Source organism: Hyperolius riggenbachi, chromosome 2 (genome assembly GCF_040937935.1).
Source record: "Hyperolius riggenbachi isolate aHypRig1 chromosome 2, aHypRig1.pri, whole genome shotgun sequence".
Lineage (NCBI taxonomy): Eukaryota > Metazoa > Chordata > Amphibia > Anura > Hyperoliidae > Hyperolius > Hyperolius riggenbachi.
This window is the reverse complement of record NC_090647.1, coordinates 550,212,701-550,228,084: the sequence shown is the minus strand read 5'-3', so window position 1 is coordinate 550,228,084 and position 15,384 is coordinate 550,212,701. Positions and strand designations below refer to the sequence as shown.

The window sequence follows — 15,384 nt, the reverse complement described above, 5'->3', positions numbered from 1 at the left end:
TGTAGTGTGCATTGGTACAGGAAGTGCGAGGGCTAGGTGTTACCTGTAGTATGACGTGGTACAGGAAGTGCGAGGGCTAGGTGTTACCTGTAGTGTGATGTGGTACAGGAAGTGCGATCGCTAGGTGTTACCTGTATTGTGACGTGGTACGGGAAGTGTGAGGGCTAGGTGTTACCTGTAGTGTCACGTGGTACAGGAAGTGTGAGGGCTAGGTGTTACCTGTAGTGTGACATGGTACAGGAAGTGCCAGGGCTGGGTGTTACCTGTAGTGTGACGTGGTACAGGAAGTGCGAGGTCTAGGTGTTACCTGTAGTGTGACGTGGTACAGGAAGTGTGTGGGCTAGGTGTTACCTGTACTGTGACGTGGTACAGGAAGTGCGAGGGCTAGGTGTTACCTGTAGTGTGATGTGGTACAGGGAGTGCTAGGGCTAGGTGTTACCTGTAGTGTGACGTGGTACAGGAAGTGTGAGGGCTAGGTGTTACCTGTAGTGTGACGTGGTACAGGAAGTGCGAGGTCTAGGTGTTACCTGTAGTGTCACGTGGTACAGGAAGTGTGTGGGCTAGGTGTTACCTGTAGTATGACGTGGTACAGGAAGTGCGAGGGCTAGGTGTTACCTGTAGTGTGACGTGGTACAGGAAGTGCGAGGGCTAGGTGTTACCTGTAGTGTGACGTGGTACAGGAAGTGCGAGGAATAGGTGTTACCTGTAGTGTCACATGGTACAGGAAGTGCGAGGGCTAGGTGTTACCTGTAGTGTGACGTGGTACAGGAAGTGCGAGGGCTAGGTGTTACCTGTAGTGTGAATTGGTACAGGAAGTGCGAGGGCTAGGTGTTACCTATAGTGTGATGTGGTACAGGAAGTGCGATCTCTAGGTGTTACCTGTAGTGTGACGTGGTACAGGAAGTGCGAGGGCTAGGTGTTACCTGTAGTATGACGTGGTACAGGAAGTGCGAGGGCTAGGTGTTATCTTTAGTGTGATGTGGTACAGGAAGTGTGATCGCTAGGTGTTACCTGTAGTGTGACGTGGTACAGGAAGTGCGAGGGCTAGGTGTTACCTGTAGTGTGACGTGGTACAGGAAGTGCGCGGGCTAGGTGTTACTTGTAGTGTGACGTGGTACAGGAAGTGCGAGGGCTAGGTGTTACCTGTAGTGTGACGTGGTACAGGAAGTGCGAGGGCTAGGTGTTACCTGTAGTGTGACGTGGTACAGGAAGTGCGAGGGCTAGGTGTTACCTGTAGTGTGACGTGGTACAGGAAGTGCGAGGGCTAGGTGTTACCTGTAGTGTGACGTGGTACAGGAAGTGCGAGGGCTAGGTGTTACCTGTAGTGTTATGTGGTACAGGAAGTGCGAGGAATAGGTGTTACCTGTAGTGTCACATGGTACAGGAAGTGCGAGGGCTAGGTGTTACCTGTAGTGTGACACGGTACAGGAAGTGCGAGGGCTAGGTGTTACCTGTAGTGTGACACAGTACAGGAAGTGCGAGGGCTAGGTGTTACCTGTAGTGTGACACGGTACAGGAAGTGCGAGGGCTAGGTGTTACCTGTAGTGTGAATTGGTACAGGAAGTGCCAGGGCTAGGTGTTACCTGTAGTGTGACACAGTACAGGAAGTGCGAGGGCTAGGTGTTACCTGTAGTGTGACACGGTACAGGAAGTGCGAGGGCTAGGTGTTACCTGTAGTGTGATGTGGTACAGGAAGTGCCAGGGCTAGGTGTTATCTGTAATAATTAGCATTTCATTGGCCATCTCCGGTGCTCACGTTTGGTGGTACAGGAAGTGGTAGGCGTTACCTGTAGTGCGATGGTGGAAGTTCCTGGATGACATTCTGGATTCTGGAGAGCTGTTCTTCCTCCACACAGCATGATACTGCTTCCTGCAAAGATGGAGAAAATACTGTGCTTACTACAGAAGACAACTTTATCAATGAAGATTATATGACATTAGCAGAAGATGAGTGATTGAAAGAACAGCTGTCAGTAAAGCTAGGTGACAAATAATACCCTAGAACTACTTCCAACCAATCAGATCAGAAGAAATTAGCAAAAATAAACACCTTTAATTTTGACTGGCCAATCACTGACTAACAGGACTTCGGAAGTCTTTGGGAGCCCGAGCGCTCCTGAAGAAAGGCGGCTCTGTACTTCACCTGCGTGAAAGGGCGTTCTCGCGCATGTGCAGTTTGGAGCTGCCTGTCTTTGGGGCATTCCGGCTCCCGAACCCATCTGAAGCCTCCTGCAGCGGCAGAGAGCAGTATTTGACCAATCGGTTGAATACTGCTGACGGGGGAGCCAGCGCTGCTGGAACGCAAGGGCTGGAAGAGGAGAGGGAAGGCTCTATAGGACCCAGGGCCTTCCCTCTCCTTAGGTAAGTAACTGCTTGAATGATTTTGTTTTTCTTGGCTTCCCATTCACTTTAAAGTGAAGGTGGGGTCCTACTTTAACAGCAACTCTTTTTGGATGAATGTGAGCTGCTCGCGGTCCTGTTATTAGTTCATAAATCAGAGGCGAGCTGACGGCGGCATAAATATACGTTGTGCCAGGGTGATTGTGATAATCTTCAATTACCAGCAAGATAAACACAGGAAGGGGAGCCGAGCTATGTTGTACCAGCTCCATTAATCACAATATTTTGGCTGATTGTGAAGTGCTGATAAACAGCTTGTTTTATTACCAATCCGACCGCAGCCAACAGCTTACAGCCTGCGACTCCTGCCAGCCGGCCCGCCAAGCCTGATTGGCTCAATCGGTTTGGCGTTCTGGCAATAAAACCACGTTCTGATCTGTGCTCATGTTTCACTGAAGGGGATACAAAAAGAGGGGGGAAAAAACAAGTATATCAGCCAGCCGTACCACTCAGAGGGGGGGGGGGAGCCTGTGGTGGATGAAGGGCAGCCTCAAGGACACACTCTACTGCTTTGGTTGCTCCAGCTTTACGCTATATAAATATTGGTCATATACTTATAAAAATATACTTATATTAAAAATATTGCCAAGAGCAACAGGGATGTAATTGTGAAGAGCCCTGATGACCCCCCTCCCCCCCTCCCGTGTAGTGGCCCCCACATATAAGAGGCAAGAGGTGGTGACCACCTCTATAATAAGTCCACCTGCTCTGAGAAGAGGCCTGTATCTAAAGGAAGTGGGGAGGGCATGGGCATAACTAGAAATAATGCCCACCCCCCAGCAGAACTTTGATGGTGCCTCCCAATAGTCACACCCCTTCCCTTGCCTCCCCTTCACAGCCTTGGGGCCCATCTCACAAGGGTCATAAAACAAGTGGGGCCTTCATGATCTTACCACCAATAACAAGTGTAGCCACAAACACACCTGGTCTGAAGGATGGCTTCCTGTATTGGAGGAAGGAAAGGTCACAGCTCTGGGCCCCCCTGCTGCTTCCCTCTAGTTGCGGCCCTGGGGGGAGGGTAAGAAGTTGGGATACGCCATGGCCTTGGGCCCCCCTGAAGCAGCAGATGCTGGGCCCCCAGTACTTACTACTCTGCTGGCCATACCATGACGTTCCTCAGAACCCCATCAGCTACTAGCCCCATTGGGCATCCAAATCTCCACTTGGGCGCCCGATCACCAATAATGGACTCGGGCATCTGCTAGATGCCTGCCCATCCCCCCACCCAAATGACCTGATCCGTCTACTGTCTAAAGCAGGCAACCATTACAATGGGGAAATGTTCACCCCTCCTCTGGAATGCCCTTCCACAACACATCCGTCACTCTCCAACCTTTCATATCTTCAAATGCTCCCTCAAAACTCTCTTGTTTCCGACAAGCATACGCTCCACCTTAGTCCATTCCCCATGACCTCTGGCCAAGTTGTACTCCTTACTAGATACTCACCTAAACACATTGCTTCTAGGTATGATTATTGTATATTACCCCACCTCTTGTTCCCCCCCTTATTCCTTTAGATTGTAAGCTCACAAGGGCAGGGCTCTCTCACCCTTTTGTGCTTTGGGATTTGTTATACATTTTATTCATTATGTTTCTTTTGTCACTGTAATTGCCAATTCTGTATCTTGTACCAATTCTGTATTTTGTATATTGGTGTACACCATCGTCTGTATTATGTACCCCATGTTTGTTTCTTACTTTGTACAGCACCACGGTATATGTTGGTGCTTTAAAAATCAATAATAATAATAAAATGTTGTATACAATGAACAGAGGCGCCAAAAGTATAAAATTAGATTAAATGAGCTTAAAAACCAACTTAATTGGCAAAAATGAAGGAGGAAGTGGTGGTCTTACCTCCCTCAAGGAGACACGACAACGACTGTGATTCAGACAGTCAAACACATTTATTAGGAACTCCCCAAAAAATTGCAACGCGTCTCGCAGGCTCAATCCCGCTTCATCAGGCAATATTGTCACCTTATCCAGTACGTATTACACTATTCGGGCTCTTGGTGTTCCCTGTTTTTAATCTCTTTGCAAATAATAAGATGTTATCAATCAAAACATTTACATTGGTGATCAGCACACAGTTCTGGGGCTCATTAAGTAAAGAAGTCTCTAAAGCAGGGGTCTCAAACTCAATTTACCTGGGGGGCCACAGGAGGCAAAGTCAGGATGAGGCTGGGTCGCATAAGGAATTTCACAATCGCGGCGCATCGCTGCCTCTGCCCGCCCCTCTCGCTCTTCCTTCACAGAGAGGGGCGGGGAGAGGGGGCGATCCGTGCGGCGATTGACGTCAGGAGGGGCAGAGCTGAAGCTGAAAGCTCTGCCCCTTCCAGGAAATGCCAGCGGATTGCCCCCCGGGGCGATTTGGGGGCTCTGCAGCCCTCATTTAGCGGCGGGGATGCGGCGGATTACTTGGGAGCACTGAAGCGAAATATAAGGAAGCTTTTGCCGGCGAGGGCCACAAAATATTGTATCAAGGGCCGCAAATGGCCCGCGGGCCGCGAGTTTGAGACCCCTGCTCTAAAGCTACAAATTTTGTACTTTGGTACATTCCCAGGTTTTTTTTCATGTGTTATTTTTTACGAAATTCCCTATCCAGGGGTACAAATGCTGTGTACAGGTAAAGCACAATGGGCCCCATCCAATTCACTTTTTCTTTTAAAGGGACTCAGAGTTGGATTGCGTTTTATACATACCTGGGGTTTCCTCCAGCCCCATCCGCACGGATCGCTCCCGCGCCGCCGTCCTCAGTCTTCCTGCAGCTCCGGTACCGGGTCCCGTCAGTTCCATCACTCAGCTCCAGTCTACGCATGAGAAGTGCGCCCTCTACGTATCTCTCCAGCAGCTGCCGGAGAGATACGCAAAGAGCGCACTTCTCTTACGTCAGACTGGCTCCGACTGACGGAAGTGCGGGGCCCGGTTCTCGTAGCTGAGGACAGCGGTGTGGGAGCGATCGGAGCAGATGGGGCTGGAGGAAGCCCCAGGTATGTATAATGTAATCCAGCTCTGGTACACTTTAAAGAGGAACTCCAGTGAAAATAATGTAATAAAAAAAGTGCTTCATTTTTACAATAATTATGTATAAATGATTTAGTCAGTGTTTGCCCATTGTAAAAGCTTTCCTCTCCCTGATTTACATTCTGACATTTATCAAGTGGTGACATCTTTACTGCTTGCAAGTGATGTAGCTGCTGCTTGCTTTTTTGGCAGTTGGCAACGGCTGTTATTTCCCACAATGCAACAAGGCTCACAGACAGGAAACTGCCAGGAGTACCATGGTCCTCACAGTTTCCTGTGGGAGGGGTTTCACCACAATATCAGCCATACAGCGCCACCTGATGATGCGTTTGTGAAAAGGAATAGATTTCTCATGGGAAAGGGGGCATCAGCTACTGATTGGGATGAAGTTCAATTCTTGGTTACGGTTTTCTCCTAGGAGATAATTTTTCATATTTTGTTTAAAATAACTTCAGCGCTCTGCAATTGAAAAAGTGCCAACAAGTCGATGAAAAAGTCCTGTCACAATTATTCTGAGTATTTTCTGGCTGGCTGGTGACTTAAAAAACATTTTAATTATAATATGAAAATATCAACTAAGAGAAAGTTAACAAAAAAGGAATTAACTGGATCAGGCCCAATGAGTTAAAGAGCCCTAAGTGAAGAGGGGCTTTGCCGCTTGTGGCGAGGGAATCGGGGAGATGAGGGAGCACTGTGGCCGGATGGGTTATCTGGGCTGTAAATGTCTTGTCTTTAATAGTAAACAAGGATTATTCCGGCCTGTCAGTCAGGTAAGGACAAGCCGGCAGATGTGACATGACACCAGACCAGACAGGGCCCGGGGCGCGGAGTGGACACTGGGTCCCAGCGGGCCGCCGCAGAGTGACAAAGCAGGTTCTAGAGACCTGAAATATATTCTATAATCAGAATATGTGACTGGGAGAGCGCTGGAGATGTTGCCAGCAGGGGGATCACACAGGGAGGGCACAGCTCTGTCACTGCAGCCCATTCTGACAGTCCAGCGGGACTTATTTGGGAAGGAGCGCCGCTCCAATGGAAAAGTTTTAAAACAAAGATGTGATGAAGTCAGACGTGCCGCAGAGCCCTCCGGAGAATAGCTCTATGCTTTCCTGGCAATCAGGCTGAGGCTATTTACAGTCCTGGGGGCACAGGGGATATACGGTACATATAAGCCTGGCAGAACATAACCTTAAAGAGGAACTCCAGCCTAAACAAACATACTGTCATTATGTTACATTAGTTATGTTAATTAAAATAGATAGGTTATATAATCTCTTACCCACCCTGTTTTAAAAGAACAGGCAAATGTTTGATTTCATGATGGCAGCCATCTTTTTGGTTGAAAGGAGGTGACAGGGACCACGAGACACAGTTCCAACTGTCCTGATCACCCTTCCCAGTTGCTAGGCAACAAGAACAACCACATCAGAAATCCCATCATGCTTTGCACAGCATCAGGGGAAAAATGCCCAGGCTGTTTTCTTTGATGGGGCGGAGCTTAGCTTCTATGCAGCTAAAAATGATGCTTGGGTAAGAGAAACAAAGCTCTGATGCTGTGAAACTGTTAAAGAAACACCAGGCCTTTTCAGTGCTGCCGAGGAGATTTTTAGTCCGGAGGTTCACTTTACGGAAGAATGATAATGACATATAATGGAATGCTGTAAATTATTCAGGGTACCCACTTTTACATTAAATATCCCGGTTTTCAGCATCAGAAACACTTCCGATAGCTATATATTGCTGTACACTGGTATGTAGTCCCGCCCTTCCACTAAGGCTTAGCTGAATTCCAAAGGCTCGTACACACGCTTGACTAAAATCGGCTGAGTCGGCAGATAACGACCAACTCAGCCGATAATCAAGCGTGTGCATAGCAACCGCACCGTGCAAGTGTGAAAGGGCCCCATAGGGACACCGTAGTAGTAGAACTGAGTGTACAAATCCATAACTGAATGCAGAGAGAGGTGTTTGCTAAAAGTACTATTGTTACTCACCCTGTAAAACTTTTCTCATTCTAATCCAGGCTCTGAAAACTGCTGGAATTTAGATCTGTAGCTCCCGCCCAGCCTGTCTGCTAACTCCCACCCCCTTTCCTTCTGATGAGTCATGCTGTCTTCTTTGCTGTGCGCAAAGACAAGACAGCTGCTTTGTGTGTTCAGTGCTGCCTGGGAAGCCTGCCTGAGAAGAGTAGAAGACTGCAGACACCACAGAAGACACCATGACACATCAGAAAGGAGGGATAGTTGGAAGGGAGTGAGCAGACAGACTAGGAACTGCTGCAAACAGGACCGTGATATGATCTGATTTTAACACAGTCTTCAGCTGGCTGGATTAATAAGAAGGAAACAGAAGAAGAGTGTATTTTGGGGGAAAACAGATATCTTTATTTACATACAGTATGTAAGTACAGTAATCCGGGAAAGATGTTAACATGGTCAAATAGGAACTGCAGTCAAAATAACATAATGAATAAAATTGCTTAATTTTGCAATATTCATTTATAGATTATTTAGTCAGTGTTTGCCCATAGTAATATCTTTCCACTCCAATTTACTTTCTGTATTTTCTTTACAGGTGGTGATATATTTAGAACTGGCAGGTGATCTTTACAGAATGTTTGTTTACTGAGCGTTCTAAAGCCAGTAAAAACATCTCTGGGAAAAGAAAGCTCTGGGATGAGAATTCCACATAGCTAAATAGCCTAGGCTAAGCCCCAGTGGGAGGGCGGAGCTACATACCAATATAAAGCAATACATAGGTATAGGAAGTGTCTCTGATGCTGATACCAAGACAATCTATATATATAAAATCGGGTGTGTGTGTGTGTGTGTGTGTGTGTGTGTGTGTGTGTGTGTGTGTGTGTGTGTGTGTGTGTGTGTGTGTGTGTGTGTGTGTGTGTGTGTGTGTGTGTGTGTGTGTGTGTGTGTGTGTGTGTGTGTGTGTGTGTGTGTGTGTGTGTGTGTGTGTGTGTGTGTGTGTGTGTGTGTGTGTGTGTGTGTGTGTGTGTGTGTGTGTGTGTGTGTGTGTGTGTGTGTGTGCCGCGATCACGCAAAAGCGGCTTGACCGATTTGAACGAAACTTGGTACACAGATCCCTTACTACCTGGGATGATATGTTCTGGGGGTCTCGCGGCCCCCCTGCACACCTGGGCGGAGCTACAAACAGCAAATCAGATTCCACCCATTCAAGTCAATGGAAAAAATGTAAAAGGCTGCCATTCTCACAGTAATCAAGCCAGAGTCCTCACACTTGGCACAGTTGGTCACTTGGTGACCGAGGTTACAAATCCAGGAAAAGTGGGCGGAGCATAAAACAGCAAATCAAATTTCAGCCGTTCATTTTACATGGGAAAATGTAAACTGCAGCCATTCTTAGACTGTTAATCGCAGGGTTCTCAAACTTGGCACACTTGGTCACTGGGTGAATGCGATTAAGATTCAAGAAAATGGGTGGAGCCTACAACAGCCAATCAAAATTCACCTATTAATTTTCAAGGGGAGTATTTAAACTGCTGCTATTCTTACACTTTTAATGGCAGAGACTTCAAACTTGCTACAGTCAGTCAGTGGGTGACTGGGGTCCAAATTCACTAAAGAGGCGGGGCCACATACAGCCAATCAGATTTCCTTGGTGGATAAACTGCTTAAAATCACACATTTTTGATGCCAGGAACCTGAAAACTCACACACTTGGTCACTGGGTGACTGTGTGTCAAGGTTACAAAAAGTAGGCGGAGCTAAAAACAAATTTCACTGGAAATTATAAACTGCAGTCATTCTTACACCGTTAATAGCAGGGTTCTCAAACTTTGCACAGTTGGTCATTGGGTGACAGATTAGGATTTTGGAAGGTGGGTGGAGCCTACAACAGCCAATAAAAATTCACCTTTTGATTTTCAAAGGGAATGTTTCATCTGCTACCATTCTCTTATACTGGTAATAGCAGATGCCTCAAACCTGGTACAGTTGGTCACTGGGTGACTAGGGTCCAAATTCAGGAAGGGGGCGGAGCCACAAACAGCCAGATTTGTTTATTTTTCAATGGGAATATACAAAGTATTGATACCAAGGACCCCAAAGCTGATAAACTTGATGATTGAGTGACTGTATGTCAAGGTTAGAAAAAGTGGGCGGTGCCAACAACTTCATTTTTTTACATTGCAGGGTTCCCAAACTTTACACAATTGGCCACTGGGTGACTGGGATGAATATTCAGAAATGTGGGTGGAGCCTACAACAGCCAATCAAAATGTACCTATTGATTTTCAAGGGGAATATTCACATCGCTACCATTCTTACACTGTTAGTGGCAGAGGCCTCAAACCTGATACAGTCAGTCATTGGGTGACTGGGGTCCAAATTCACTAAAGGGGTGGAGCCACAAACAGCCAATCAGATTTGTTAGATTGATTTCAGCCATTCTGTTATTGGCAGGGTTCTCAAACGTGACACAGTTGGCCACTGGGTGACTGGGACTAATATTCAGAAAAGTGGGTGCAGCCTACAGCAGCTAATCAAAATTCACCTTTTGATTTTCAAGGGGAATATTTACATTGCTGCGATTCATGCACTCTTAATGGCAGAGGCCTAACATCTGCTACAGTCAGTCACTGGGAGACTGGGGTTTAAATTCTGAAGGTAGCGGGCCAAAAACAGCCAATCAGATTTGTTTAATTTCAATGGTAAAATGCAACTTATTGATGCCAAACACCCCAAAGCTCATAAACTTGGTCATTAAGAGACTGTATGTCAAGATTAGAAATAGTGGGAGGAGCCAAAAACAACTAACTTTTTACATGGGGAAATGTAAACTGCAGCTTTTCTTACACTGTTAATGGCAAGGTTCTCAAACTTCACACAGTTGGTCACTGGGTGACTAGGATTAATATTTGGAAAAGTAGGTGGAGCCTACAAGAGCCAATCAAAATTCACCTATTGATTTTCAAGGGGAATATTGAAACTGCAGCCATTCTCACACTGTTAATGGCAGAGGCCTCAAACCTGCTACAGTCGGGCGTTAAGTGTTTGGGGTTCAAATTCAGTAAAAGTGGGTGGAGTTAAAAACAGATTTTTCTGGGAAATTGTAAACTGCAGCCCTTCTTCACTGTTAATGGCAGGGTTCTCAAACTTAGCATAGCTGGTTACTGGGTGACTGGGATTAATATTCAGAAAAGTGGGTGGAGCCTAAAAATGCCAATCAAAAATCACATATCACTTTTCAAGGAGAATATTAAAATTGCTGCCATTCTTGCACTGTTAATGGCACAAGCCTCAAACCTGGTACAGTTGGTCATTGGGTCACTGAGGTTCAAATTCAGAAAAGGGACAGAACCACAAACAGTTAATCAGATTTGTTTCATTTCATGGGAAAATACAAATTATTGATGCCAAGGACCCCAAAACTCACAAACTTGGGCATTGAGTAGTGACTTTGTGTCCAGGTTACAAAAAGTGGGCGGAGCCAAAAACAAATTTCACTGGGAAAGTGTAAACTGTAGCCACACTGTTTATTTCAGGGTTCCCAATCTTTGCCCTGATGGTCACTGAGTGACTGAGATTAATATTCTGGGAAGTGAGTGGAGCCTATAATAGCCAAACAAAATTCACCTGTTGATTTTCAAGTGGAATATTTAAATTGCTGCCATTTTTACACTGTTAATAGCAGATGCCTCAAACCTGCTACAGTTGGTCATTGGGTGACTGGGGTTCAAATGCTGGAGAGGGGTGGAGCCACAAACAGCCTATCTGATTTGTTTAATTTCTATGGGAATATACAAATTATTGATGCCAAGGACCCCAAAGCTCACAAACTTGGCCATTGAGTGTTTGTGTGTTAGGGTTAGAAAGTGGGCGGAGCCAACACCAGTCAAATACAAACACAGGCAACGCCGGGTCATCAGTGGCTGGAGACAAATTCAAATTTCACTGAGAAAATGTAAACTGCAGCAATTCTGTTAATGGCAGGGTTTTTAAACGTTGCACAGTTGGTCACTGGGTGACTGGGATTAATATTCAGAAAAGTGGGTGGAGCCTACAAAAGTGAATCAAACTTCACCTATTTTTTTCCAAGGGGAATATTTAATTGCTACGATTCTTGCACTGTTAATGGCACAGGCCTCAAACCTGGTACAGTTGGTTATTGGGTGACTGGGGTTCAAATTCAGAAAAGGGGGTGGAGCCACACACAGCCAATTAGATTTGTTTCATTTCAATGCAAATTATTGGTGCCAAACAATGCAAAGCTCACAAAATTGGTCAGTGAGTAATTGTGTGTTAGGGTTAGAAAAAGTAGGTGGAGCCAACACCAGCCAAATACATACCCGGGCAACGCCGGGCAATCAGCTAGTAATCAATAAAAGTGGGCATCCAGAATAATTTACTACATTGTACTCTATGTCACTACAGGGCCTCTTTAAATTCATGTTGTTGTTGAGCCGGATTACAACTTCTTTTATGAAGAATGCATGAGGTGGACAAACATAGGGACAAAGCGTCAGGACCGGGGACCGTCCCTGGAAGCAGACAGACAACGGCGGTTTCATTGCCCATAAAAACTCAATAATCGGAGCATTTTATAGGCCTGGGGATTTTCAGGACACACATCTGAGGAAGTGTCTTTTAATAGAAGCGCAGAGACAAAGGGGAGGATGATGCAGGCGTCTCGCTACATTACACGCGGCATATGGCGCTACAGACGGATCCCAAGCAGGCAGCGTCATACCAAAGATAAATGAGGCTTCGGTTCGTTTCAAAAAGGCAAAGTTCAGCTACAGGGACGGCGGGCTACCGGATAGAGGATGTTACTCAGAACCACCGCCTGTCCCGCACATGACCCCGATCACATGCTGTTACCTCACCGAAGGAGAGTCATGTGACCTGTGCAGGCCACAACCAAACTGCAAGTCATGGGGCTCCCAATGTAAAGGACCATTACAGCGAAAAAAGGATGCAGTTAAAATCTGACAGAATAATCCATCTCCTCATGAGGGATTCTCTTTGTTTTCAGAAGCATTTCTTAAACAGCAGTTGCAAGAACTGGTATACCTGACAAAATAGTGTGCAGACATGTAGGGAGGCTGGCTGGCATCCTACTATTTTGGCAGTTAAACTGCAGTTCAGTCAATGCTTTTGAAAACTGGATTAGAAAACCCTGAGAATCCCCCATGTGGAGATGGATTAGTCCAAAACCTGTTGGTTCTGTCAGATCTTACCTGCTTACCTTTTCTGCTGTAGTGGTCCTTTAAACTTCCATTGGGCCTTCCATACCTTCACACTTCCTTGCCCTTCCTTCCTTTGGGGGGGGGGGGGGGGGGGGGGGGTTATGTAACAGTGCGGCTGTCACTACTTACCCTGCCTTACTTATCCTTCCCATAACAACTGTAGCTACAATGACAACCAGGTCTGGTGCTTCCATAGGGGCAAACTGGGCAATTTCCCAGGGCCCAAAAGCAGGCCCATGGACCCCAGTTAATGGTGGTTCCGATGGTCCAAAATGTAGTGCAGAGAGCTTGCAGCGATGCATTCTGTCTGTCTAGCGGTGCGCTCCCTGTCTCTGTCCCTGTAATCTGCTGGCATGTTAGGTAAATACATACATGACCAGGAGGAATGGAGAGGAAGCCCCAGTGGGGATGGAGATGGAAGGACAATGAATGAAGAAAGGGGGTGCACCGGGCAGACAGGTGAGAACCCCCCACTGCGGGCACTCTATAGTAAATCGGGGCATGCAGGAACAACCTGATGCTATCTGGGGGAAACAGAGCCGGGACAAGGTCCTCCAGCACCCAAGGCTGAGACACCAAAGTGCGCCCCTCCATCCCTCCCACCCCAGCAGTCACACACTGATTGCTATTAGACTAAGAGGCCCCTCCCCCATCCCTCCCACCCCAGCCGTCACACACTGATTGATATTAGACTAAGAAGCGCCCCAGGGCCCCCAACACCTTAATCTCTAGTTATCTAGCTTGCAGTCACAGCCATGTATCCCCTTTTCTTATTTCTTTCTGCTTCAAACACAATTAGGAATGATAGCTGAGTGAGTTGTGCGCCCCCTCCTACACTGCGCCCTGAGGCTGGAGCTGCTATCTGGGGCGGGGGGGGGGGGGGGGGGGGGGACGGACAAAGGCCATCTAATGCTGCTACTACTGGGGGGAAGTGAGTAACAAAGGCTGCACCTACTGCTGTTATCTGAGTGACCTAATATCGATATATGGGGGGGGGGGGTCATGGGGGCCCCATGTTAACTTTCACCCAGCAACATCATGTATCAAGGCTGCCGTCTTAAAGAGGACCTGTAGTCCCAATTATATAATGAATAAAGTTGCTTATTGTTTACAATGTTAATTTATAATTTATGTAGTCAGTGTTTGGCCATTGTAAAATCTTTCCTCACCCCGGTTTACATTCTGAAATTTATTAAAGGTGGTGCCTTGGAGGTGGTTGACTTTAGTACTGGTAGGTGATGTCTGCAGATTGTTCGTTTGCCCGTTCAGATCAGAAATGCGGATGGCCATGCGTGCGGAACGCGTGCGGACCGCAACGCGTATGAACGCATGGCCATCCGCGTTTGTGTGCGTTGCGTGGCTGATCCCATCACTGAAAAGTGAATGGGACAGCCACGCGTTTTTGCAAAATCTGCGTGCAGCATGCGTTCCCGGACCGCACAGGTCCGGAACGCATGCAGTGTGAACATCAGACATTGCACTCTATGCAATGTCTGATGTCGTGCGTTTTGGCCACCTGTACGCGTTTCCAAAACGCGGCTGGAAACGCGTGCAGTGTGAACGGGCCAAGTGTTTTAAAGTCAGTAAACCAAACCAGGAAACCAGGATAATTAACGTAAAAGTAGGCATCCTGAATAATTTACTGCATTCTACTATATGATACTACAGGGCCTCTTTGAAATATGCTACGCAGAGGGCTTGTTGCAGGCAGGTATTGGATGGCTGAGATTCCCCGCCGTTCACAGGGCTGTGATAAGAACATTCCATGCTGGAATGAGTACAAAGGCGGCGGGGGAGGCAGTGATGAGAGGTAGGTGGATAATAGCCGATTACACCTCCACAGCACTCCAGGGAACAGACTGTGTGAAGAGGCCAGGCTGTGGAGATAACCACGAGTGCCGCACTGATTACATCATCACTCCGCACCACTCACGCCCCGCCAGCAGTCACTGCGCTGCTCTCCGCTATACAGTAGTGTTGTCCGGATCATGAACGATTCGGATCTTTGATCCGAATCTATTTTGTGAGTCGAATCATCTAAATAATCATCAAAATGAGTGATTCGGAACGCAAAATGGGCGGGGCCAGGAGCAACACGCCCCCTCTCAGCGGGCAGCGGGGTCCTGGAAGCAGAGCTGGGATGGATTGCCCTGTTGGAGGGGACTCAGGGGAGCCAGCCTTGCAGGGACAGGTAGAGGGGACATGGGTGCCACTGCCAGATATGTGTAGAGCACACATACTGGCTGCAATGTGCTGCTCATTACAGGCTGTCTGTTCCATAGTTGTGCACAGTGATCACATTGGAAACTTTTGGCTCAGCTCAGCACAGCTCAGTAACTTTGCAGGCACTGTGATTGCAGCGCAATATGATCCTCCTAAACAGCTGCACTTTACTTCTGGGAATGCTTTCTTTCACTGTGCGACGTTTGCATGCAAAGTACACAGATGAGCATATAGGTCAAATATATATAAAGCATAATGATTGCAGCATGTGGGTATTGTGTGCAAGCAAACATTTCTGCTCTCTGCTCGTCCCTCCTCCCTTCTCTGTTCACTCCCTGCCCTCTGTCCATCTTCTCCCCTTCTCTGTGTGTCCACCCTCCCTCCCCTTCTCCTGTCCTGCTAGCTTCGGTAGTAAAATGATCCGAGATTCAGATCAAAGATCCGGATCTCTTCAATGATCCGATTCGAATCATCCGGATCATTGAAAAGATCCGAACTTCCCATCTTTACTAT

The 15,384-nt window shown here is 47.1% G+C and overlaps 1 protein-coding gene across 1 annotated transcript in view; it reads right to left on the bottom strand.

The window, feature by feature from the left end:
- The window catches only part of ARHGAP31 (Rho GTPase activating protein 31), a 211,555-nt gene that overhangs the window by 66,036 nt on the left and 130,135 nt on the right, over window positions 1-15,384 (bottom strand). Inside the window, exon 4 of the mRNA XM_068270859.1 lies at window positions 1,788-1,870. Within this exon, the coding sequence (XP_068126960.1) occupies window positions 1,788-1,870 (83 nt within the window). The remainder of the gene's footprint in view (window positions 1-1,787; window positions 1,871-15,384) is intronic.